Consider the following 27,806-nt stretch of genomic DNA (forward strand, 5'->3'; position numbering starts at 1 on the left):
TTTTCTTTTTCTTTTTCTTTTTCTTTTTCTTTTTCTTTTTCTTTTTCCTTTTCTTTTTCCTTTTCTTTTTCCTTTTCTTTTTCTTTTTTTTCCCTTTTCTTTTTTTTTCTTATTTGTTTAAACGAATTCTCAATACTTCTTTAACACAGTTTACCAATCATTTTACTGGCTTTGTCTCTCAAAGATTCTCTATCTGCACACAGGAGGCAAGAAATAGGGGTTTGCTGTATGTGTTGGATTTTCCAAGCTTCATGAGTGCTATGGCATCAGCATTTCCCCCTCTTTTTTCCTTTGCTTTGAGTCTGGAAGCCCAAGCACTTTGATAACATATCTGTGATGTATTGGGTCCCAATGTAAGGGCAGAAAAATGCAGAAGGATAATTATGAAGGTAACCTGAGAGAAGATAAATCTATGCTAAATCTGTGAAAGTAGTGTCGGTGCGTGTGTGTTTGTGTGTTCATATATATAAATGTATGTTCATGTCAGAATGTAGAGTCCAAAAAGGAAAAATGAGTTAGAGAGAGCATCACTCCATATCTAGGACAATGTAATTCAAATGTCAGAACTGAATGTCACTAACACAGACTACTAGAACTCATGAGGAGTGAGACATGAATTTGAAAAAACCCGCAACATTTGAAATGAGAAAGTTTTTATGAATTATGTTTAAAGTGTTTTCTATCCTTTGTGCTGTGTTTGAAAGAGTCCCACTGGTATAATTAGGTCTCCCAGCATGACACCAGAGTGCATCGCAACACTGAAGTAAATAGCCTGAAGAGTATTGCTGTAGTGCAAAAGAGGTCTTCCACTAGATGAGAGGAACACATTTTGCTACATTTTCATGTGAAGTCATGCTATTCAGAATGCAACTCTTGTTCCTACTTGGCTCCTTTGGTTAACATGAATTCCAACGACTTCTGCCAATCAGAAGAATATATATTGTCTCTATTGGAAAATGCTATTTTTACTGATAACTTTTTCTGTAACCTTCATTTTGAACAGTATTCTCAATCTTGGGTGAAGAAAATGAGCAGATTATGTTGTTAGTAATGTATGTTTCAAGATTCCACCATGAATATTGGATCAAAAAATGACGGATAGTGATTTAAATATCATTCAGAACCATGTAAATTTTTTTACAAAAGGCAATGCTGTAACTTTAAGATGCATTTTGATTCTGACATTTTTATAAAAGTAGGATTTCAGAACAATTAAAAAATCTCATTTTAATAAAAAATAAAAAGGCTTAGACTTTGCCTTCTAATATAAAACATTCAAAAATAATTTGAAAATAAAAAAATCTGAAAACACTGAAACAGGATGTCTCTTACATTATGAGACAGCTTCATTTCTATTCTTTTTTTCAAGTCAACTTCTGTCAAAATTGGCAATTATTTAAAAGTTCTGGTTTTTACAGAGAAGTTTTGTCTGTGTATGTGCAGAAAGTCTGTTTCATTTTCAGAAATAGACGACCAGCTGGGACAAGTGAAGAGGCAGGAAGGACTTTATCTCCCCAAAGGAGGAACTCTTGTGCTTGCTTCCTGTTTTCAAGTGCAATGACAATCTGCTGTTCGTCAAGTTTATTTACAGAGGGAAGATTTTAGAAGAGGATTACTTTTACAAGCAAAAAAGATTTGGATGAGCTCTGGAAAACCTCTGGAATAAGGAATTTTGTATGGCTAGAAGCCTAAAGAAAATGAGTGGACAAGTAGTTTGCTCAGACAATAAGGCTCCAATGATTTTGCAGGCATACTATGGAGATGCCCCTGCTGAAGACGTAAGTAAAATTTTAAGTGAGCTACAGAAACTGAGAGATGTTAAACTACTTTTTTCTTTGTGAGGAGATTGTTCTCTCCAGATAGTAGGCTGTACTTGGGCAATGAACTGGACAAATTATGCAATAGGAGCTAGATGGCACCACCCAAGCCCAAAAACATTGGACTCATCATCAAGAATCTCATTACCACATCAGTTGGATGACTTCACTTCTAACTACTTTGTATACAAAAGGCAGGGCTAAACAAGGGTGAGCTACAAATCTCATATTTTGATTGTAAAACAAATCTACTTAGAAAGCTGAAGGAATTTCAACTTCACTGCAAAGTGAACTTTGCTCTTTTGTACATGACCACAATTTAGTGGAGCTTTCACTAGACTGCTCTTCCTTCGATGCAGAAAAGGACAGGAGGCTAGTAAAATGAAAGATTTCATAGAGCAAAGGGAAGGAAAAAGTAGAAGCAGAAAAGGAGCAAGTTAGATAAATGATCTAACACTAGAAGGGGAGTAAATGGCCATTACTGAGAAAAAAAAAATGAAGCCAATTTAGAACAAATAAAGAACCTAAGGAACCAGACTCAAAAAAACAATAACACAACAACGGAAAATTAGAAAGGAACTTAGAATGTAGCTCAGCCATATTTATTGAGAAGAAATACCTAAAAAAGCAGAAAAAAAAAGACCGGATGCAAAAAGGTGACATAAAAAGGACACATAATAAATGATTAATTTTTATTTTTACTAGTCTACTGCATAGATATGAGGTGAAACTTAGGTTCACTTGAAAACATGCTGTCTTACTTTTGTGTATATTGTCTCAGAAAATGTCTGATTGAGAAGTCAGCAGATATGCCAGCTACTGCAAATGGGTACTGTGCCTTGGATTTCAATGCCCACTGATCTCCCATGCAGGAATCACAAACTTTACACCACTGTGGTGTACGTAAACAGTCACTGCAACCCCTGCTAATTTGACCAAAAGTAAATTGTGAGAGATGTAAGAAAGACAAGCAGTAAAAGCAGATGGACCTTACCATCCACTTCAGAAATACAGGATGCTATTTTTATGCAGTTTTACTTCAGAAACAGTCCCTTGTATTTTGTAAACTTTATGGGGAAACAACGCTTATAGTTTTTGTGTGTGCCGCATTTTGAAGATTTTGGGCTTTTTTGATGTTTCCTTTTCGATGACAAAGAAGCCCCATTTTAAACTGTGTTATCAAAACTTGCATTAAAGAAGTAACTACCTGCTAATGATTATCTCACTACATAGAAAGGTGCAATGTGACTAAACTACTGTCTTTAACCTGCCTGAAATGCTGCATTTGCCAGTGAATACAATACATATACTGCTGTAACATAATGTCAAAAATTGAACTAGAAAAGAACTGCTAAAGCTGAACAAAGCCTCTAGCCCTCGCCCTCCTGCTGTTCAATACCTTAATACAGTAACTTAGGTTTCCTTTGGCAGTAATTGTAACTGTGAAGTGCATCAGATACCCTGCATGAGAATTTGAAAAGCATTATGCATGCACTAACAAGTGGGAAACAGTAAAAAAAATTAGGAATAATTTGAAGGATTGGTGGATGAACAACTCTAAATTTATTCTTTTGTGGAGCTCCTTTTCCTCTTTCTCACCATAAAGTCTTTTACTCTTTCCTGAAACAGTAATACTGGTGCAATCAAATGTCAGAGATGAAACAGAGAAAAGAGTAGTCAGACTCTTTTAAGTGTTAATGTAGATTAGCTTTTACATTGCATTTTCTAGTGAATAAAGAGATACAGTATAAAGTTATCTGCCATCCATAATAAATGAACTACATCTTAGAAGTCCTCTTCATTTTGTTCAATATTCTGTACATACTTACGATTAGAAAACACACTTCTTTTAAGCAGAAGTATCTGCAGTCCATGTTTAAAAATTAACTAAACCCCAAAATTAAAATAATCACTGAATAATCCTCAAAATTTCTATTCTAAATAATGATGACCGCCACCAGTAGTATGTTTCTGGGCCTGGAGCTGCTATGCATATGGTAGGGTTGTTACAACTAGAAATAGTGTCTAATGAAATCAATATGTTGAAGGAGCAACAAGCAATTTTATAATGTGACACTTAATTACCTTGGTTACTCCTAATCTGACCACAATGCTTTTACAGAGTATGTGGAAATGGGCTAGCCGTGGAACCTGACAACTGTTCTCCATGACAGGTCAATCACAACTCCACTACTTGCTTCCTTTTATAAGATGAGCTAGTATTTTTCGTCCTTTGCTCCATCTTAATTTCTGGAATACTCCAAAAGATGGAAAAAACTTTCAGCTGCTTTTATGATAAACATAGGAAGATCCTATTAGACAAAGCAGCATGATTATCTGTTGGTTAAAAATCTCTATTCCTAGCCTACAGTTCCAGAGAAGGCTTTAGTTCTATTTATAATTTTTAATTTCGAAATTAATTAATTAATTAATTATAGGAATGTTATTTATTATTATCTGCCTTTGTTCATGCAGCACAACTTTAAGACACTTTCTGCTTTGCCCTTTTCTCAAAAGAAGTTACTTGTGGTCCTCCATACAATTTGTAAAGTTCTCACTTACAAAACAAAAAAAAACAAACAAAAGAATACATTCCTATACTGTTATTTATTTTGAAATGCAACACATAGAAGTCTATGAATTTTTTTTTTGAGAATGAACAAGTTAACTTTCTGTACTTATTTTTCATTTTGCCCTTTTCTGAGCTCAGCTTCTGCATTTACTTATTAGCTTTGGATTTCTATTTATGAATGGGAACTAGAAGCTTACTCTCATTTGCATCTTCAAAATTTGTCTGTAATACAAATTAATAGAAACTTTAGGGAACTTCTACCTTTTGCTATCTCTGCAAGCAGATGCATTTTAGAATCACGTATGAATCTCTATTATGACCATGAGAATGTAAATAATTATTTTTAACACTACAGGCTGGTCCTATATTTATTTTACTTGGGGTCATCTTTGTCATCTGTGGGAAATCCTGCTTGGATAAAGTTTGTCTCTTTTAACATTAATACCACTGTGGAAAATAGTAATTTTCCATAATAATGTAGTTAATGAAGTTATTATAGTAATCCCAAATTTGCGTTATTTTATAATATGTGAGTCACAAAAATCTCTTGCTTCTGTCATGTTTAGATACTGTGATGTCATCTGTGAAAATAACAATAAAGACCTATAATTTTGAAAAGACATGGAGTCTAAAGCAAAGAAAATGAAGCAAATTTCAGGGTTATCTCTGTCATTTGCTTTTTAAAATTACATCAGTTAAAGTACCATTTTTAGACAAAAGCAAAACACTTCTACAGCTTGCATGGGTATATATAAGTAAATACAGATGTAATTATATATATGTGTGGGTGTAGGTACATATATAGAGATAGAATATTAACTAAGGTCACTCATGGGACTCTTCTATTATTATTTCTAGACATTTTATTTATCTTCAAAAGTGTTTAAAGGTTTTGAGGATAATCTGTCAAATGATTCACAGGCAGAAGTGTTCTGCTAAAGACTTTTCACAATGTTTGCAAATCAATTACAAGTGCGTTGGCTATTAACTGCAGGATTACGGTCACAGTAAATGATGCACATCATGAGTACAATGTCATTTGGACATATAGATTTGAAAACTTCTGGTTGAGAAAAATTAAAGGTGTTGATTACAAATTACTTGGTTGAGAAATTCTCTTAAAAATACCTGAGCCAATTTCAAAAGGTTTAGACACTGGGTTGATTAGATCTCAGTGAAAATTAATTTGACATATGCATTTAAACAGTTTGTTTATCTTCCTCAGGTAGACACATTTTCCCAATAGTCAAGGTGTCTTTTAAAATTGTAGTCATGAAGTCAGTAAGTATTAGTCTTCTAGACCATAAAATATAAGATTATTTTTTTTCCTTTCCTCTCTCTTAACCACTTGTGTGTGCTAAAGAGGTGTCTCTCCTTTAGGTGTTGTGTTTTTGTTTTTTTTTTTCACAACTGTCACATATTTTGACTTTATGAGGAAATAAACCTTTCAATTTTTTGTTTACATCTACAGTATACTGTGTACATAGCCTTATTTATCACAGGTTATTTATCATCTGCCTTGGAGCAGAATGAAATAACTGTTATTAAGTTGGCTTTCTGACAGGAAGCTTTGATGAGAATCTGGGGTTTATTGACAGTTAAATGTAAGATATTCACTCATGCATACTTCAGAGGACATTAAGTTAAGTTGTTTTGTTCTGGTTTGATGGGAGGTTTTCATTTGTGTCAATTAAGTGTGAGCAATATATTTTAAATATGAAAATACAGAACGACTTCTATAAAGAATAAAACTAATACTTGTACAGATCTTCAACATGTTTGATCTTAATTTCACAGTGTCACACATCTATGAGGCTGTAGGAAAAAGCTATTCTGGAAACTGTTCTCAGGCACTTGGTGAGATAGTAGATGATAAAGTAAATGTGAACATCAGGATTGCTGCCATTGTGAAAACTTGCAGATATGCATTTTACAAGATACTGAGAAAAATACAGTGATTTCCATGAGAAATACTGTAACCCATCTTGTTCCACATACTTAGTAAAAGATGAGTATCGGAATAATATAAAGTAGTTTTCAAATAGGCAAGACATAGACAAGCTAATCCAGGATAAGGCTTTTCTTTCCTTCATTTTCTTGACTCTGTGAAAGGTGTGTATAGCACACAAAATTTCCAAAATGACTATATGATTGGCAAAAAGAAAAATACTGTTGTATAACAGAATTAAAGCTGATTTTTAATTGGACTAAGAAACCACACATGCAGTAACTGCCATTTCTATAATTCATCATCTACGTTGTTAAAAAATTGTAATAAATTCTTGTACTTACTTTAACAATTTAAGTTTAAAAATGTCATATTTATGTAGTATATGTATACACATATCTTTTTGTATATATATATATATATAAGCACATTTTAAGTGATAAATTTACTTATTTATTAATACTGTATCCATTATGAGCAGACATTTCATAGTCCTTCCATTTCTGTAAAGAACTATTTTATCATATCTGTTAAGGCAAATAGTTGACTTCTTGGGGACAGGTAATGTTCCTTTTCTGGTCTTCCTACTCTTAGGCTGCTGATATGCTGCAGCTAAATCATTTGTAATAGAAGTGGTTCTAATAATTAAGATTCACAGGAGATAAAGGTTTCATTTCTCAGTGACTCTACTAAAATTGAGGATTAGGTTGGAGGGGGATAACTCACAAAAAGAGGTGTACAGGATAAACAAAAAATTGAGACTGGACCTTTGTTTTGTTACAGATTGATCTGTTTGATAAGACTACTACCTCTTTGGAATATTGAAAATTATGTCAAAGCATCTTTCTGTGCATTTTACTCTGTGTTTAATGATTAATTGCTTTAATTTATATTGTGTTAGAAAAAATGTGTTTTATCATGCACCCAAATATGATCCCTTGTATCTTATTTATATATTTTAGAGGTACTTAGAAGTTGGGGACCCCTGGTGGCCTAGTGGTTAGCATGCGGGACTCTCACCGCTGCGACCCAGGTTCGAATCCCAGTCCCCCCGGGCAGATGGAGCCCGTTAGCCCTGTGAGGCCATCCATCTATGAGAAGGTCACTCTAAATAAACCTACGTCCTGAGGACCTCACTGCCATTGTCCAAGCTTGCTTGGCCCCGGCAGATGAACCTTAGGATTAAAGGGTGGGCTCAGTTCAGCGCAGGCTGTGTCTCACCTAAAAAATCCATTGCGCAGGCTGGAAAGGTAAAAGACCTTTCCCCAAATCTTCGTTCGCGAAGACTGGCCATTGTTGTTGTTACTTAGAAGTTATAGAGAAATGTGGTATGCAAAACCAAATCAAACCAAACCAAAACCACAGAAACAACCCTACCTTTGTGTTTTATTTTTAAAATAGATGCATATATGTGTTAGTAGGATTAAAAAGAAAATAAAAAAGTAAATCCCTGAAATTTTACACTTAGTTGCATAATGTTAGCAACTAAAATGTATATTTAAGCATTCAGAAAGCTGTTTTTCCTTTTATAAACAGCTGAAAATATTCCGTGTTCAGTAGATTAGACTAAGTGAGAATCCCAGATGTGCTTTGATTTAACAAAATTATTTAACAAAAAAATAAAAAAAGAAATTTTACTTCTCAATGTAGTTTATAGATATCTTTTATGGCTACATATAAACAATTCTCAAAGCGATTTACCTTATATCTAGTTAATTACAACTCTTGACTTAAATCTGTGTGAACAGCCTTCCCAGCCAACTACAGAACCAACACTGAGACATCCCATTCTCAAAAATCATTTAAATGAAGAGTAAGAATTTTTTCAAACAGCCAAAACTGCACAAAGGACTTAATTACATGGTGTCAGGAAAGAACCCTCTGCATCAACGTGATATAAATTGTGACATTAACATTAGCACTTTTAAGGCAAAAGTCTGTCCTTAGACAACAGATTAACTCCTCTCCACTACTAACCTGTTTAATTTAATGTCTGCCATATTTTAGTTTTAAAGAAGGATATAACATATGTATGCCTCTATTTGACATGTTCCTTCTGATAAAGACACAGGTGTTCCTAATATTAGTGCTGTTAATTAGTGCCAGTCCTTAGCACGAGTTATTCAATTGCTGCAGGTTTCAATACAGTCCCATAAATGTGAGAAGGGGCTCACTGCAACTTGTATACTTTTTCTTAAAACAAGGAAAATTATTTGGTGGCTGGTAGCTGCAAAGGCTCACAAGGGAATAAATTAGCTATCTGTAAACTGGCATCATGCATAGGAACTTTATTTACTGTGGCTCTGAAAACAGGTTGCACATGGCTGTGAATTATAACATGTTTATATCAAAGGATGTGTAAAAGTGTGTATGTTCATATCAAGAGGTATATTTATTGGCTGAAGCAACATGGCTGTTACTTAATAGTTTCAGAATATCAATGAGATTTTTAGTTTTCAAACGTGAAGCCATGAAAGATGAAAGGACCTTATCAGAGGGACAATATCATTGTATCAGAGGGACAGCATCTCTAACGATGCAAAATATATCCCATTGTATTGCACTGCAGTATGAGCAAAAGTGCTGATGTAAAGAATTTAGGTTCACTATGCTTCTGTTCAGAGATTATAGTATTATAGCTGAAAATTTAATGAAATAAAATTAAGAAAAATTGATACATCAAAAAATGTTTAGTGTAAGCATGGGACAGGAACTTTTAATGCTAATCCCAGGCTCTAATTTAGAGAGGTGCAGGTCTCTGGTTATTTTGTTGCTGGGTTTTTTTTTGGTGTATGTGGTTTTGGGTTTTTTTTTCCGATTTTGTTTTGTTTTCAATGTACACAGATAATGGAAAATTATAAATTTGTTGCAATAAAGTAGCCACGCAAACAGTATTGCACTGGATCATTTCAGAGTGATACAAAAGGGAGGCATATTTAACATAGCCCAGGCCTGAAAATTCCGCTTGGCAAGGAAACTGTCACTCCAAGGCACTGCAATGTCCATTGCTGTAGTAGTTGAACACAATAAGACATATTTATGAAGTAGAACTTTTCTAGTCTTCTACTAATTGGTGGGAAGTTGAGAGTTTGTGGTCAGCTTGAAGATGCATCTCCAAAGTTTAGATCAAGCAGCTGACAAATCCTGAAGTCCTATATAGTGCTTTAAAAGTCACCCATCCTGCTTACTAATTGCTGCATTTGAACTTATTTCTTCTCATGAGAAATACTTTAGACCAGAACATCAGGAAGGGTAAGCAGGTGGAGGTCTAAGGATGCTCACAGTAGGTCACACACTGACAATAAGTTGACAGTGGCTCAGTTCTCACAGGACAGACGTATGAAAATTATTTATGCTTTCCTGTGTTAACAGCAAGCACTAGCTACTTTTACTTGCTGACAGTGCTTCTACAAAACTCCAATTTCTTATAGCACCATGAGTGAGCTATTACTCACAATGGGTGAGAAAATGGTTCTGGTTTTCCCATTGTGCTGTCTCAGAATTGTGGTGTTTTAATAAGAAACCAAACTTCCCTCTGCCCCCCTTCCAAAAAAAAAAAAAAAAAGATTAGTGGGATTTGGAGCTGAAGAAAAATAGATATGTCAAGTGATCCTTCAGCTGAAGTTTGATACTGCTGGATGAAAGATTCTCTCCTGCTTTTACCTGCTATACATTGCACACTCCTGCCACTTCCCTAGCACCAGCTCTGGCATTTAACCTCATGTGTTCTGAACCAGGGAACAAGAATAGCAGAAAAGGAACATTGACCTTGAACAACCCACTTTTATGATGATTTAGCTGCTTAAACTTTATTCTTTTGAGTTCACAGAGACAGTGGAAAAGGCATAAGACAGAACACCTGGAAGCAGAGAGACCAAAAGGAGAAAAAGAGAGCCATTCCTTTTGTCTCTAGCTTGAGATCTTATCTGTAATATTAAAATGTTCTGTAAATATTAAATTTGTAAATTATTTGAATTCTTGAGAAGCACTGCATTGAATCTTGTTAAATCTTATGTTCCTCACTTTTCTGAATTTTCAGTGTCAATTTTTTCAAGTGTGACATTAATACATTCTGCATAAACTTCAAAGAAAAGATGGTATTTCTGATGACTTATCAGAAATTTCCCAAATTTTATAAACATGATTTATTTACTTAAGTTTCCTCTTTACCTTCACATCTATCAGGCTTGCCCCTGGCAAGCTGTGGGATAAGATGCAAAGATTAAAGGGATAGGGTACTAGCAAGGGTGACTTGGAAGTGTGCCAGCTACACTAGAGCACATTTGCAGTCCTACAGAGACGAGACATGGACTCTGGAGGTAAACAGAAGCCAAGAGGGAAACACCAGTGAAATATCTCAAAGGAATTCAGTGGTGTTCCTCTAGGAAGGCAATGTGCTTGACAGCCCAGACAAGGTTTCTTTAGAGCAATGCAGGCAGCATGGGCAAGAAATAGGAGGAGTTGAAAGCCACCATGCTGCTAGAACCTAGTTGCTATTACTGAAACTTGGTGGGATAAATCCCATTATTAGAGTGCAACTATTGATGGCTACAGGCTGCACAGAAGAGACAGGGGAAGAAGTAGAGGGGGAGGTATTGTCCCCTACATCAAGAAGTGGATTGAGTGCGAAGAGCTGTTTCAGAAGAACAGCCATGAGCAGGTTGAAAGCCTGTGGGTAGGAATCAGAGACCAAGGCAACAAAGGGAACCTTGTGGCTCACGTCTACTGCAGGCCGCCTGATCGAGGGAGCCCACTGATGAAGTCTGCTTGCTCCAGCTACAGGAGCCATTGCACTCACAGGCTTTTGTCCTTCTGGAGGACTTCAACCACCCCAACATCTGCTGGGAAATTAGCATGGTAAGCTGTAGACAACCCAGGAGACTCCTCGAATGCGTGAAGGATAACTTTTGAGCCAGGTAATAGACAAGCCTACCAGAAGGGGTGTGTTATGGGTTCTGTTGGACACCAAGGAAAGTGAGCTAATGGGGTACATAAAAATCAAAGGCAGCCTGGGCTGCAGTGATCGTGCCTTGGCAGAGTTTGCAGTCCTGAGGGATGTAGGTCAGGTAAGGAGTAAAGTTAGGCCCCTGAACTTTAGGAAAGTATATTTTCAGCTCTTCAGGGAGATAGTCAGTGGGATCCTGTGAATGGCTGCCCGCAGGGACAAGGGAGTGGAACAGAGCTGGCAGATCTTTATGGAAGTATTCCACAGAGCACAAGAGCTAGCAATTCCCAGGGGTAAGAAACAAGCAAGGAAGGCAAGTGATCAGCATGACTGAGTAGGGAACGGCTGGTCAAACTAAAGGGAAAGAAGCAAATGCACATGCAATAGAAACAAGTACAGGTAACCTGGGAAGAGGATAATGATGAAATACAGTTGTGCAGGGATGGGGTGTGGAAGTCCAAGACGAAGCTGAAACTGAACTTGGCAAGGGACGCAAAGAATAACAAATAGGGCTTCTACAGGTATGTTAATCAGAAAAAGAAGGTCAAAGAAAGTGTACCCCTGCTGATAAACAACACTGGTTAACCAGTAACAATGGATGAGGTAAAGGCTGACGTACCCAACAACTTTTTTGCCTCAGTCTTCAAGGATAACCACTCTTCCCATATGTCTCAAGAGGATGGATAGCAAAGTGCTTCCCACTGTAAATAAAGATCAGGTTCACCACCTGAGGAACCCAAATATACATGTCTGTGGGACCCAATAAGATGTGTACCAGAGTCTGAGGGAATTGGTTGATGTAGTTGTCAAGCCACTCTCCATGATATTTGAAAATTCATGGTAGTCAGCTGAAGTCCCAGGTGACTGAAAAAGGGGAAACATTGCACCCATCTTTAAATGGAGTAGAAGGAAGACCCTTGGAACTACTGACCTGTCAGCTTCATGTCTGTGCATGGGAAGATGATGGAACAGATCCTCCTAGGAGTTATGCTAAGGCACATGAAGGACAGAGAGGTGACTCAAGACCGCCAGCATGAATTCATCAAGGGCAAGTCCTGCCTGACCAAGCTAGTGGCCTTCTGTGATGGAGTGACTGCATCAGTGAACAAGGGAAGGGTTACAGATGTTATCTGTCAGGACTTCTGTAAAGCCTTTGACATGGTCCCCCACAACATCCTTCTCTCAAAACTGGCAAGAGATGGATTTGATGGGTGGACTGTTTGGTGGATAAGGAATTCATTGGGTGGTCGCATCCAGAAGGCAGTGGTCAATGTCTCAGAGTCCCAACGGACATCAGTGACAAGTGGTGTCCCTCAGAGGTCTGTATTGGGACCAGTGTTATTTAGTTTCTTCACTGATGACACAGATGAAGAGATTGAGTGTACCTTCAGCACACTTGTAGATGACACCAAGCTGAGTGTTGCAGTTGACACATCTGAAGGACTGGATACCATCCAGAGGGACATGGACAAACTTAAGAAGTGAGGTCATGGGAATCTCATGAGTATTAACATTCTAAGCGCAAGGTGCTGCACCTGGGTCAGGGCAACCCACAGTATCAATACAGGCTGGAGGATGAACAGATCAAAAGCAGCCAAGAAGGACTTGGGGCTGCTGGTGGATGAGAGGCTGGACAAGAGCCGGCAGCATGCACTTACAGCCCAGAAAGCCAAAAGTGTCCTGGGCTGCATTAAAAGCAGTGTGGCCAGCAGGGCGAGCGAAGTGATTCTGTCCCTCTACTCTGCTCTGGTGAGAACACATCTGCAGTGCTGCAACCAGCTCTGGGGTCCCCAGCACAGGAAGGACATTGACTTGTTGGAGCAAGTTGAGAGGTGGGCCACCAAGATGATTAGCACAATGGAGAACCTCTTCTCTGAGGAAAGGCTAAGAAAATTGGAATTGTTCAGCCTGGAGAAAAGAAGGTTTCAGGGTGACTTAATTGCCACCCTCCAGTACCTGAAGGGAAAGAGGAAGAGAGAATATTTACAAGGGCATGTAGTTATGTGACAAGGGAAATGGTTTTAAACTGAAAAAGTGTAGGTTTAGACTAGATATTAGGAAGAAATTCTTTACTGTGAGGGTGGTGAGGACCTGGAACAAGTTGACCAGAGAAGTTGGATCAGTCCCTGTGAGCATTCAAGACCTGGCTGGCTGGAGCTCTGAGCAACCTGCTCTAGTGGAAGGTGCCCCTGCCCATGGCAGGGAGAGGGGAGCTAGGTGATCTTTATGGTCCCTTCCAACCCAAACCATTCTATGATTCTATGATATACACAATATATACATATTAGTTTTTTATGTGATTGCATACATTATATTTTAGGTGCTTATTTTACCTTCAGTCGGTAACAAAAATAATAGCAGTTGTAAATGGATATTTGAATATTACAGAGAGTATATACATTGATTATGAAATGAAGACTGTGCAGGGACATCCTATCATTTATGTAACATCCAGCTTGAAGTCAGCAGAGCTGTACAAATTCAAAATAACCTCTTTAAAGTATCAGAGATGCAATAAGTTGCTTGTTGAGTAGATATCCTTTTTGCTAAGAAAATGCTATCTGTATTATATACATAGACAAATGTATGGACAAATGATAGAATAATTTAAAGCAAAAATACTCGTGATCTAAACAAGATTCCTTTGGTGTTCCAATGGTTTTCTTTTATTCCCTGGACATCTGAAGTCTTAGAGTACCCTGTGATACTACTATGAAAGAGTTCTGCCTCATGCCAAATGTAAAATCCTTCTATACATTTTCCTAATAAAAATGTAGTGAAAGCCTGTTGTAAATAAAAATTCTATACATGTCCTTAACAGAATGCATGCCCAAAATTGAAAAACAAAAAAAAATCAAATACTCCAAAGTTCTTGGAAAACATCTTGGAAAGATGTATATTTTTAGCTATTTAACAAAAAGAGGTTTTTGACTTTTTCACCTTAATGGTTTAAGAAAGTGTTACTGGGCATTGAACTCTTACTTTATATTTTTATTTTTATTTTTTGAAGGGTTTTTTTTTCTTGTAAGAAAATAATAAAGAACATAAATTAGGACAAAAAATCTGCTTATAAAAAGTTAACCGTATGCAGATTCTAACAGCTTTAGAGGTTCTTAAATTCTCTATTCTAGTGGCAAACACAAAAACAAATATAGGAAATATTCTAGCTACTGGATTTATGCTGTCATGACTATTTTGAATAAAAGGAATTCTAATTTTATATTTTAGTGGCAGAATGTAGAATATGAACTTTTTGAATAAAATATTTATTTGAAATATGTCTTTATCTTAAAGCTAACTCAATAATTAATTTTGAAATAGATTGCAGATTAACAATTAGCATTTTGAAATTTTGCAAGTTAGCAAAGTAGTTTTCATAAGCTTGTGTCAAAGTCAAGACAGTCATTCATAGTTTCTTTTTATAAACATCTGAAACCAGGGAAAATATGCAGAGGAGAAAATATAATTATTTCCTGCTGAAACATGAAAGATGAGAGCTGCCTCCCTTTAGTTGTTTATACACATCTATAGATTAATGGTTACTGACATAAGCAAATTCAAAAATAGAAAATGTGATGATGACTGCATTTGGCTCAGTTTCTTTCTTTTTTTTTTTTTTTACTGGAAAGCCTACTTGTTCTTATAAGATCTTCCTATACAAAGTAACAAACTGTTCTTGAAAAATATGTTTATGATTACATGATGCTGAAAACATGATGTAACTAAAAATAATATCAGAATGGAGTGTAGTCTTACTTAAATGCAGTAGTAGTTGTGATGATTATAGATTCCCAAGAGATACTATAGAAAAAGTGAACAATGATAATGGAACTTCTAAGAGAATAATTGTATAATTGTTGTTTCTATATATACTACTGTGCTCACACACAATAGCACAGTAATAAAAATGGTAATGTTAATACATTTTACCCTGTGTGTTTTACTGCAATTTCATCTATCTTTTTCTTCATGTATATGTCTTTTATATATATATTTATATATTATTTAGAGTAGCTGTTAAATACAAGACCTGTTTAATCATGCTATAATCTTGTATGCCTGAGATAAAAATGGCCATATTTATATTTCATATATAACATTCTTGCATCAAACCTCATTGATCAGCTAATGAAAACCTCTTGTATTCTATTTTCAAAAAAAGTAGTATAATGAAAAAGTTATAGGTTCTAAATTTAACCATTTAAAATAAGCTCCTCTATACTTATACAAATCTTGTCATTTAGAAATCCTGAACTATGTTAGATGTCTTTGGTTAGATCCATAAAATCTAGAAAGAAGCAGTTAAATCTCAAGAAATGACTGCTAAGTTAAATTAGGCATTGTCCCTTCTCTTAATAAGATCAACGCAAAGATTAAAAATATGTTGTGAAGTACTCATCAGCTACATGTTAAAGGAGATAAAAATTAACAAAGAAGGTACAGAGGATGTAATATTGACCCTGGTGCCAAAAGGGATTGAATTCTACAGGACACTGCATTGCTAACCTCCCTTTTTAAAAATTTCTTAATAAGTGTTTTTCAACATGAAGCGTGACGTTAATTTTTATTTTATTTTGGCTTTTTTTAGCAATCACGTTGCACTTGGAAAAATACTTGGATCATAACTTACACTCATGTAAGCCTTGAAGATGAAATTAGTAGATTTTAAGAGTGATCAAGGCTGTACTTTTCCTTCTACATGAAGAGGAAATGAAAAGATTATTCTCATGATGCAAAATATGTATTTAGCTTCTCTGAAGTTTTCAGGTTTTTTGATAGGCAAATCAGAATAGATCATGCTTCAAATCCACCTGTTCTTCATTGCGATCAAGATTGTACTTTACAACTTTAGTATTCCATCACTTTAAAATGTGAATGTCTTTTGTAAATTTACTTTCTAAATTATGTTTTGATTAACCTTTATGGGTCTTTCTTGACTTTTTTTCTCCGTTCTTGGAATTATTTTTTATTGAATTAATTTACAAAGTCTGACATAAATCTCAGGATTCTTTCAGTCAACTCAGTATTCTTCGAAAATATATTTATAGAAGTTATTACCCTCCAGTTCTTCAGTACAGTAGATGTTTTTAATGAGAATTCCATATGATTGAGTTTTAGAATCTTTTAAACTAACTTTCTCACTTAACTTTTTAAGTTAATATCACTGTGAACACTTAATGTGATCATTTCCATAACATTTATCTGAAATGCCACTGCAGTCAGCCCAGTTCAGTGGCTTTGACTGTTTCCACTACTAAATTTGCTACACATCATTTTAGGTAAATGGTGGACTGGATCCCATTTAGGCATAGCAAGGCTAATTTATTTATAGCTTGATGGCTGCACAAACTAGTGAGCAAATAAGCATTCGTATTTTCCCCAGGCTTGAATAGGTTCTGCTGAAAATCCATGTTATGCTTTCACTCTTCTTACAACCAAACTAGTTAAACATGACTGAGATTTGCTCATTGGTACTGAAAATCACACATTTTGTCAGAGGTGTTGACTTACCATTTTCCCTTGTGTGCTCTAGACATACTTATTCCAAGAAACAGTCAGTAACACACTGAGAAGTACATAGTATGATATGTAATTTGAATAACAGATATACACGCAGCTGGAAACATTGCTAGTGATGATTCCTCTTCAATTTATCAATCTTAGTGACATTTTTCTGAGCTTTCATAAATATCTGCTGTCATATTTGTTGGACTTGGCAAACATAATAAATATAATAGTCAAGAAAAAAATTGTATTTTGAGACAGAAAATTGGGAATAGGTAAAGAATTGGAATAAACTGGGATTTTCCCACAGATTTTTGATTTGTTTATCATATCTATTTCTTAAAATATGTATTACACATATGTAGTAATTTCTTTCTCTTTCTTTCTTTCTCTTTCTTTCTTTTTCTTTCTCTTTCTTTCTTTCTCTCTTTCTTTTGCTTTTCTTTCATCTTTCACTGTATTTTCTGTTCTTTTCTTTCAGTTGCACTTACTTTCACAGCAGCAACAGGCCTAATATGCATTGCTAAATCAATAATTTTTCACTTTGTTCTTACTTCATGACTTGGCAGGAGAGCCAACTGTGTCCTAGGGTGCATCAAGCACAGTACTGCCAGCCAGTCAAAGGAGGTGATTGTCCTGCTGTACTCTGCAGCCTCATCTCAAGTAGTGTGCAGTTTTGTGTGTCAAATATAAGAAAGAAATTAGAAAGAAATTAGCATCTTTGGACACCATTAGAGAGGTGTCCAAAGCATAGAAAGGAGGGTTACGAAGATGGTGAAGGGCTTTGAGTGGAAGTCATATGAGGAGTGGCTGAGGTCACTTGATCTGTTCAGCCTGGAAGACAGGAGATTGAGAGGAGACCTCATCGTAGTCTTCAACTTCCCTATGAGGGGAAGAGGAGGGGCAGACACTGATCTCTTCTCGCAGGACCTGAAGGAATGGCCTGAAATTGTGCCAGGGGAGGTTTAGGTTGGATATTAGGAAAAATTTCTTCACCTAAAGGATGACTGGGCACTGGAACAGGCTTCCCAGTGAAGTGGTCACAGTACCAAGCCTGACAGAGTTCAAGAAGTGTTTGGACAATGCTCTCAGGAACGTGTCTACAACGTCAAATTCAATTTTAAATTCTACAGTACAGAACAAAATAAAAGTTTGGCCTGTCCGCCTTAAAAAACTAGATTTTAGGCTTCTATTTAAGTTGCTTTCTCCAGTTATAGCATTCACTTCCTTATCTGGAAGAACAGAATAAAGAGACTCCAAGAAGGCATATATATGTGCATAATCCTTATTTACTTGTATGTACATCCTGACTCTTGAATTAGCATTCTTATGACTGACTTCAGCAACATAGAATGTCTGTTTCTAGAATGGACTGGTCTGGATTTTGGTTCTTATTCTCTTCCATTTAAATAAATTATAAAACTACTTTTACTCATTCAAATTCACACGCTAAGACTTTCCATTCCAGTGTACTTTTTATATCCCTAAATGGAAATGTCAAGGAAAGAGTAACTCAATCTGTATTTTTGCTTTCATATTGGAAACCAAAAGACATTTTTTATTGTTTATATCCTTTTTCCCAAGGAAAAGGATATAAACTCTTCTTCACAGTATAACTCACCTTTACTTGGGTCTTTTGTGGACACTTTCTCAACTTAAAGTACATATACTGTCATCCGCCTCATCAAATATAGACATTTCATAGACTTTATATTTCTCAGGCAGTGCCAAAGCACTGGATTTTATTTGGTTCTCTTTTATTCATGTGTCTCCATTTACTCCAATGAACTCAAACTAAGTGATAAGGTTAAACATAGCCATCGTATTTTCTGTCCAATCTCTTCCCAGAGAGTTCCTTCCTTAAAAATATATTTCAAATTACATATGACAGGTGTACTGACAAAATTTTTCTTTCAGTGATTATCAGCAGAGAAAACTCTGAATGGAAAGAATTTCTCTATTTTCTATGTATCTTTAAAAGAAGCATACTTGGACTCTTCTCATTACACATAGTAGTGTAGGTGTTCCCTTCTCATTATTATAAAATAATATTTTATTATTATAAAATATTTTCTAAATATACAATATTTTATTTTTATAAAATAATATTTTATAGCCTCACAATTATACAATAAATTCCTGTTCTGTTTTACTTCTACTACTCTCAGAGATAATTATTAGCTTCTGGAAATTATTTTGCAAATATGCATATTAATCACGAGAGTCAATGGGTATTTTATTGTCTCTCTTAGCAATGCCATCATCCTGGACTGATTTTGCAAACCATTACAATAACTCATCACAAATAAATAACTCTTGAGAATTTATCTGTAATTGTTTCCCTTAGCCTATGTATTTTATGCTTACTCATCTTTTCAAAGAGACTGTCTCAGCTGCAAGAGAGTGGAGCACTTAGACAATCATGACAACTTCTGATGAATGTGCTGGTGAATATTGTCTATCACTTTTTATATTTAGACAAAACTCAGATAATTATTTTCCTTTTATAATATATTTCTCATGGAACTTCTAATGTAACTCCACATTTTTATTTTTCAGTGCAGCAGTTATAAATAACTGTAAGTTTTTACCTATGAAGACAAATATTTTTGAGACAAAACCAGTTTGTTCTCTGGGAACAGAGTTCATATGGTATCAAAAAAGTCATGACCAAAAAGACAAGTCCATATTAAAAAAAAACAAACACCACCACCACCACAACAATCAATACTGATACCAAAGAGAAAAAATAATTAAAAAAATACATTAGTAGGAATGTATTTTGCATCATTTTGATATATTAATTGATTTACATACTTACATGTTTAAATTTGTTTGTGTCTAAAGGTACAGAAGTTTTTCAAAGCTTATACTTCAAAATACAAAGATGATACATTTTATGTAAGTGATATTCTCAGCTGCAACAAAACTATGTAGTAACTGATAAGACAACGGTATATGCTACATTTCCCTCATGATTCTCCTGGTCTTAAAAGAGCAAAGAGTACCTTATAGCATGGAAATAGGATTAAAAAGTGGATGAAGATGAAACAAATGAATAAAAGCAGAAACCAATCATTTATGATACGTTACTGGCAACAGAAATTGTTCCATGGATATTCAGAGAAGCTAGGAGTAAGTGTCTCAAATAAAATTACTTATAAGTTCCAAATCGGCTCAAACGTATTTGTATTTTACATAAGGATAAGTTTTTACCTACCGACTCCAGACATCTCCGGAATACTCGCGGTGTACATGTCCTTGGTGAATTTTGGTTCATTGTCATTGATATCATGGATTTTAATGATAAATTCAGACTCTGGCTCCACTTGTCTTCCAGTTTTTCTGTCTATAGCCTTGGCACGTAGCACATACAGGGACTTTTCTTCTCTGTCCAATTTCTTTGCAGCATGAATATCTCCTGTATTTTCATCTATAATGAACAGACTGCCAGCCCCATCTCCTGTTAATATGTATTTTAAATTTCCATCTCCTTTATCTTGGTCAGTGTGTAGCTTCAGAGAGGTAGAAAAGAAGAATTCTATAAATATATGTATTGTTATTACAGACCAAATAATTCAGGATATATGAATAAGTCTGTACAATCTTGACTATAATTGGGGTCAGTAGTGGTTATCTTCTGTTTCACTGTTGGAAAAATTGAAAATTTTAGACTCAGTCATACACAAAAAGTAGCTCTTATCAAACTCATAAGGACACAGGAGGATGTGTTGGAATAGTGTTTAATTGGAATATATTGGAATAGTATTTAAAATTACCAACTTAAAACAAAAAAATATATTTCTTTGAACAGTCTGACCAGAAATGACCAGAACTCACCTTTTTGAAGATTACAGGGGGTGTAGAACTCCCAGGTAAATAATCCTTGCCTTGCCATTTACTGGTTGCTGATAAGGCAACCAGTTAACTTGAAACAACATAGAAGAAATGGGTTTTAAGGATTAGAGCTTCTGAACTTCCACAAATCACCTATAACTGTTCTAATTTAAGTAATTTATGTTTCTAGTTGTCTTCCTTTCATTTTTTTTTCCTTTAGGAACATCTTACCTCAGTTAATTACTTTTTTCCTTCTAGTCCTCCCCACACAGGAGAAATAATTTTCAAGAACACTAGGAGGTAAATTTTCAAAGGATAAAGAGGGGTTTAACGGTCCTTTTCCTACTCCATCTCTTGTTAAGGGTTCAAAACACTGTCACTGTGAACTTGCAGGCACTGGTTATTTTTCCATATAGCACCACTATGAAAAAGTGTCTAAAACCAAAGACAAACCAAGCCACTGAAGCTGTCACAGGCACTAGAAATTCTCACATAATGCTCTTCTTCAGAAGTCTATTCTTCTAATTTCATTTGCAGGGACACACAGTCCCTTTTTATGAGCTTCTGCAGGATGTTTTCCTTAGATATATGCTTATAGGCACATCAGGTCACAGATCAGTGTTTATCAAATGTGGACAGAGCGTTATCCCGCCATTTTTTCACTTCTATGAGTAGAAAAATGTAGTATATTATCAACCTGAGAAAATATCAGTTATCAGTATCAGAAAATACAGTATCAGTAAAGGTATTACTCTAAATAGTCACTAAAGCAGTGTTATTTTTGCCACATTTTGCTTTGTTTCTGCCTTCCTGCCAGTGTTTGCCTCATGAGCCATTGCAAATTTCTTATTACTCTACCTATCTGAAGGATGATTGCAATGGATTTTTTTCAAATTCTTCACTTTAATTTTTTCCTTTATTTTAACAATGTAGTGTAACACTAGTCACCAAATATTATCTGGTTATTGTTTTGGGCTTCCAGAGGTAAGACTGGATGGGATGACCATCCAGTTTTAGTACTTAGTATAATCAGAGTATATATGTAATAAATAGCTGTGAAAATTTTTAAGGATTGCAAACAGTGGGTTGAAACAGTTGTATACAACACGCCTTTAGCACTCAAAAAAAGATGTTCCTATCAACTTGCAGCTCTACAGGCAATATAGAGAAAATAAACTTCAATACTTTGTGGGAATCTTGACACAGAATACAGAGCATTAAGAAATCAGTTAAATCAAAGTTCATGAAAAATATTTGATTCTTATATTCATATTTGATTTAGCAAAAAAGGGTAGTCGTCAAATACAAAATATGGCATATTTCTTTCAGTCAGACGATTTTGTCTTGTGTCACACAGGAGACAATTTCCTGTTCCTCACAAGCAGTGCACATTCCTTCTTGTTGAGATATTCCTCACCTTGTGACCTAAACATGGTTTTATCTTTTCCTTGAGTTAGAAGATTTTTAAAATGTGCAAATAAGAATCAGATCTTTAGGACTGATGACTACCACCTGAACTCAGCTTTCTCATGAAGACAAATCAGCTTTTTTTGAGTCCTTAAAATGTCCAATTATTTGTTACAATGCCTTTGTTTTTATGTGCCTCCTTAACATGCTCAGCCAGCCAACCAGGGGTTCAGCCAGAGTAGGAACTGTGCCTAGGGACACCATGAGGGATCAATCCCATGGGTAAGAAGAAGTGAAATAATTTAACATAAGGTTTAGGGAAGTTGGAGCCTCTGAGAAAATAACATCCTTTCTCAACACTTAATATAAGGAAGCACTTCTTGATTTTCACACTATGAGTCATCACTGACTAATCAGCAATTTATTAAACTGTTTATAGCACTAACATTAGTCATGTACATGCTTACATTATATAAGTTCTCAAAAGTTAAGTAGTTGTACATTCATTACTGAAGGAAAATATTGCACAGTTCTGAACTGAAAAATAAAAGAATGTGGTAGGAAGTAGAATGAGATTTTTAAATTTGTCTTGATTTAGAACAGAAAGCTAAATCCTTTATTTAAATAGGTACACACAGTATACATGGAATTTTATGAGAAATAATAATTACATAATTTCCATTTTATTGGAAATTATATCTGAAATTATATTTTAATATGGTAAAGTGTGGTAGTAATGTATTTCATTTTTGAAAACCTTCTAAATGTTTTTCCCAGGCAGTTCTGCTGCCTAAGGAATCTTTCAGAGAACATAACTTAACTTGCAGTTAGCACAGACCTGGTCATCTGTTAAAAAGAGGTCCTATATAGTAAAAGAATACAGATGCAGATGAGTATTAGGCTGTGAATGTAAATACTGTTAGCTTGCCAATCTCATTTTGACTGCTCAGATGAGCAACTCTGCTTCTATTCCAGGGTCAACAACATGTTGAAAGGGACAACGATAAACAAGTAATGGGAGCAGTGATCTTTTCTGTCCTAACAAGTGGTTCTGACAAAGAAATCACATCTGTCCAGTGGCATTCCTTTACCCAGCTTTTCATAGACTCATGGAGATTAGGTTAATTTATTTTATCTGTCTTTTCAAACTAACTACAAAGATGTCAGCTAGTTCAAACTGTGATGTGTATTTTAAGCTTCCTACTCATCTCATGTTCCTATGAAATGATAAACAGAATTTTTAAGCATGATAAAATTGTGAATAGATAGTGATTTCCTAAGAGTGAAGAGTTCCACCTCTTATTTCCAATTTACTATTAGAAAGATCACAGAAAGTTGAAATATTCTGGTTTGGTTTACTCAACATGACCTTTTTTTTCTCTGTTTGGAGTGGGGTAGGTTAGCAAGCAAAAACCCTACATGGGTGGAAAAATGAACTTGTTAAATATTTCCTTTCTCATATCATAAATTGTTCATTCTGCAGGTCAGAGAAAGCATGAAACACTTTAACAAATGATAAAGAAAAAAACCAAAACCACAAAAATACCTCAAATCAAACTGACAAAGAAAAAGCCAAACAAACTCAAACAAAAGTGGGTAATATATTGGATCAGATATTATAAATACATTGAGTACATAGTGTCCTGGTTAGAACGGCTGGGACCAATTCATCCCTGGATGGGTGTAACCCAAAACTGTGTATTCTATAGCCTCCATGCCATTTCCCAAAAACTGCTGTCAGTAGAAGCCTGCAAGGTGGGAAGATGTTCCTGTACCCTTTTATGGAATTCCCCGCTCTGATAAGAGGGACTGAGCATCCACATGCCCTTTTATGGACTTCCCTACTCTGAGGGAGGGACTGAGCACTCCCGCCTGAACTGGAGAGTATATAACTGGGAGTTTCAGAGCCTTGGGGCTCTCTCTCATGGGACCCAGAGGAAGACAGCAGACCACCGCTGCTCCCAACCAGGCTGAGACCACTACCCTCAACTGGACTGCAATCACCACTTCTGACCAGACTGCAGCAGCTCTCCCACCAGCAGGTTTATTCCCTCTCCCTTTGCTTTGGACTCGGGGGTGGGCCAAGGTACACCACTCTTGTTCATACCCTAGGGTGCTGGTTTATACATTTGGGTTTTGTGGGTTAAAACCAATTGTCTGTCTGTATAATTGTACTTATTGCATTATTTTAATAAATTGTTATTCTGACTTATAAATCTCTCTTTGAATTGAGTTCATTTTCCCTTGCTGGTTAACTTTTAAACCAGCACACATAGTCACCAGTCTGATAATGAATACCATCCCCATGAATTAATTTGAAACATGCTGGAATGAAGACATAACCCAGATGCACTGCTGAATATCTGGATTTCTTTATTATTTTTCACATATTTCTCTTTCTATAGTCTTCTGTGTGGCTGGCTAAACAGTTCTCAATGCAACGTTTCCTGTGGATTATCAGAGATAAAGACATTGGTAATGTTTATGGGAGTGATGATTAGCTATTTCTGTAACAATGTATGTCTGATAAATATGGGCATACTTATAAATGCTCTCTCAATCTTTCTTTATTTATTTACATAGGAAAAATGTTCATCTCAAATTAGCCTGTCTATTCAGTTTTGCAAAACTGAATTTTTGTGTGATGTGATAATTGAAGTCTTGATGTTCTCAAAAATCTTAACATAAATTTACTTGGGTCACTGTTACTGTAATTTCCAATAAATAAATCAGTAAACAAGCAGCAGATTATCTCAGAGTTCTGTAGCATAATGCTATTTTCCCGAAATCAAATACCTTTTTCCTTTAGCTTACACTTCACCCTTATGCAGTACTCAATATTTGTCAACAAAAGGTGGTTATAGCACATAACTTCTTGGTTTCAGGAAGTATTTCACTTTACTATGCATTCTGTCTGAGTCTAATTCATGATTTCTCTCAAAACTCTTATTATTATACACCATAAAGAAGATATCATTATTCTTTAGAGCAAAAATATAGCTCATAAATTATCAAGTTCAGGAATTAGTATGGAATGGCAAAACAAAATATAAAGGAAAAAGAAAAAAATGTTGACTTAGAAAAGAGTTTCTTAAAGGTCAATTTTTAAGAGTACTTGACTGTTTCTTATCAATTCAATTTTAAATTTAAATTCCTGTAAACTCTACAGCTGATCTTTCTCAGCTCTTTCTAATAAATAATAAGTCTTTTCAAGTTAGGTAGACATATAATCAATGGAAGAGGGGAGAATCAATGGACATAGTTACCAAATTATATAGTGATATGAATGCTTTTTCTGCATTTAGAAGCAAGAAATTGCCTGACATCATTTAACTTTCGTTTTATTTGCAGTTTATTTCTATACAACTATTGTTGCTGAGGAAAAGGGGAAAAAAGAGCAAAAAGAGCTACTTATCACTAGCAAGATTGTTATGAATAAATACAGTGAAAACATTTATTTGCTGCCTGAATTCAGAAAAGAGGTATAATCTCTCTTGTAGAGAGGAGCGAGGGGAAGGTAAAGACATAAACACATCAGGAGAGGGTACACTCATGTTTATGTTGTGGTACACACTCTACTAATGCTTTCAACTTAGGTGGTTTACATCGCGTCTCTGTATCATGGTACAGAAAAAAGTTTATTACTTCAGATCTCTTACCTTCACTGCCTCCAACCACACAGTTGTCTCCAGCAGAGGAATCCTGATATCCCATGTTCTATTTTCCTGTAGATACCTTCTAGTAAGTGTGAAAAATTTTCTTTCCTTACTTTTAAAGTGAAGAAGATATGCTGGGGGGTTGTTGTAGTCAAGTAAACTCTTTTTAGTGGCACTAAATTGGTATATCTGCATATTTTAGTGGGAGATGAAGACCATACTTATTTTCACATTGTTGTGGTGAAACTACTACCAGAACACAAGTCAACCTCTCCAAGGGTATGTCAAAGAATCAGGATTGCACTGAGCAGCAATCACAGAATGCGGATGCACCTTGAAGGGCCAAATGGTGCAAATACAGAGCTTTAAAGTCAGAAGTATTGCATGTTTTTTTTTCAGATGTGTCAAAAATTTACCAAATAGACAGGCAGGTGATTGAAATATGATCTGGAGGACAAGTGAATTCTTGAGTATACCCAGTCCCAGGCCCAAACATTTGAAACTCCAAACACTGTAGTATCCTAGTCACACAAAAGAGTAATTGGAGGTTCCTATCTGTCTTAGCTATTTTTATTTGCTCTTCTCAGACCGTGACAGGGAGGAACAAGAAGATGCAAAACTGGGTCTTTTCTTGGAAAGGAGAAGCAGTTCTGGATACCACAAGTTAGATACACTTACAGTGTGTTACCTTTCTTCCTATATTCACTGTCAAAGACATTGCATTGTATATTGTGCAATACTGTGCTTGGGTGTTCATCCTTACTTGCTATTTAGTGTTGTGTATAAGTAGAAGTAAAAAGTTCTTTGAGCAAAAGTCCTACAAATTGCATTAGACAATTTTAATGTCCTCACAGTGTTTGTTAACTACATCCTGTAGAAGTGTGAATGTATTTTCATAATTTCTGTAATTTGCTATGATAATTTAATGGGATTAATTCTTCTTTTGTATTACATCTGTGTGATGCAGTCTCTAAGGAATCTGCTCTACAGCAGTCTTTTCTGTTATTTCTTTCCACTTCCACCAGTAAATTTATATTGTATTTGTATTTACATGAAACTTTGAAAATATTAATGGTGAGTTTGTGAATACCTGTACATGGATTCCAGATGTTTGGAGCATAGCCTATTGCATGTTGTTCACTAATTTTGGCTAGAATAGGGTTTTATTTCAGTATGTATAATTCAAAGGCCATTCTTAAAGGAGTATGCTAGGGTTTACTTGCTGGGGTTGTTTTCTTCCAGTTTCGGGAGGAATAACAATAAAATATGAAGTGTAAACAGTGCTAGTTATTTTGCTTTGATATTATCACAAGTCAGCAGAAGAAAACTGAAAGCTATAAAGGACATAGATTTTTCCTCCCTGTGAAAATGAAAATTGAACAGAGTTACATTGGTAGTGTCTTATTATACCAAATGTATTTCTATTTAAAATTTTGATAAGCCATAATTCAGCTGTCCAAACATATCTCTGCTCTTTTTTTATTTCATGTGGAATTTATGCTCCAGATGGAAAATATTCCTCCTCCACCACAAAACCACTGTATATTTAGTCTCTTAGTTCCTGGTGCAGCTAAGGTGCTTTCACATAGAATCACAGATTGTAAGGGACCTTGAAGATCATTTAGTTCCATCCCACATGTCATGGGCAGTCATAACTTAACCTTGGCTATGAAGTCTTTTCCTTGAGTTTATCTTTCATAGCATTGCTTTCTTTATAGCTTAAGGCAAAGGTTTCAAGCCATATATAACTTCAATTTGAAAATATTTTTCATGAAATTAACATAATGAAGCATTACATTAATAACTTGACAACTATAAAATGTTGAGTTTTGGCTGTAATATATCCAGACCTACTGACTCTGGAAAATGGATAGAGAAACAATAATAGACTGTACATGGCTTGAACTCTGAACCTAAGAAAGTGTCACGAACTGTCAGATTTAGTATGATCCTTTCAAGTATGCTTATATCTTTTTAAATTTGAAAGCAATAAGCATAAATAGTAAGCAATGGGAAGGAACAGGGAAGCATAAACTATTCATAAGTGTCCAAAGTGACCCTTTATGAAACTAGTGGAAAATAAAGAAAATTTCTTAATTTTTAGGATTCCTCAAACATC

At 35.4% G+C, this 27,806-nt stretch overlaps 1 protein-coding gene across 2 annotated transcripts in view; it reads right to left on the reverse strand.

Annotated features, from left to right (window-relative positions):
- CDH9 (cadherin 9) overlaps positions 1-27,806 on the reverse strand; it is a 103,906-nt gene that overhangs the window by 29,617 nt on the left and 46,483 nt on the right. For both annotated transcript variants that reach the window (XM_027681998.1, XM_027682006.1), the window contains exon 3: positions 20,008-20,302. In XM_027681998.1, coding sequence (XP_027537799.1) covers positions 20,008-20,302 — 295 coding nt within the window. The remainder of the gene's footprint in view (positions 1-20,007; positions 20,303-27,806) is intronic.

This window comes from Neopelma chrysocephalum, unplaced genomic scaffold (assembly GCF_003984885.1).
Source record: "Neopelma chrysocephalum unplaced genomic scaffold, ASM398488v2 Primary Assembly neopelma1_22b, whole genome shotgun sequence".
NCBI lineage: Eukaryota > Metazoa > Chordata > Aves > Passeriformes > Pipridae > Neopelma > Neopelma chrysocephalum.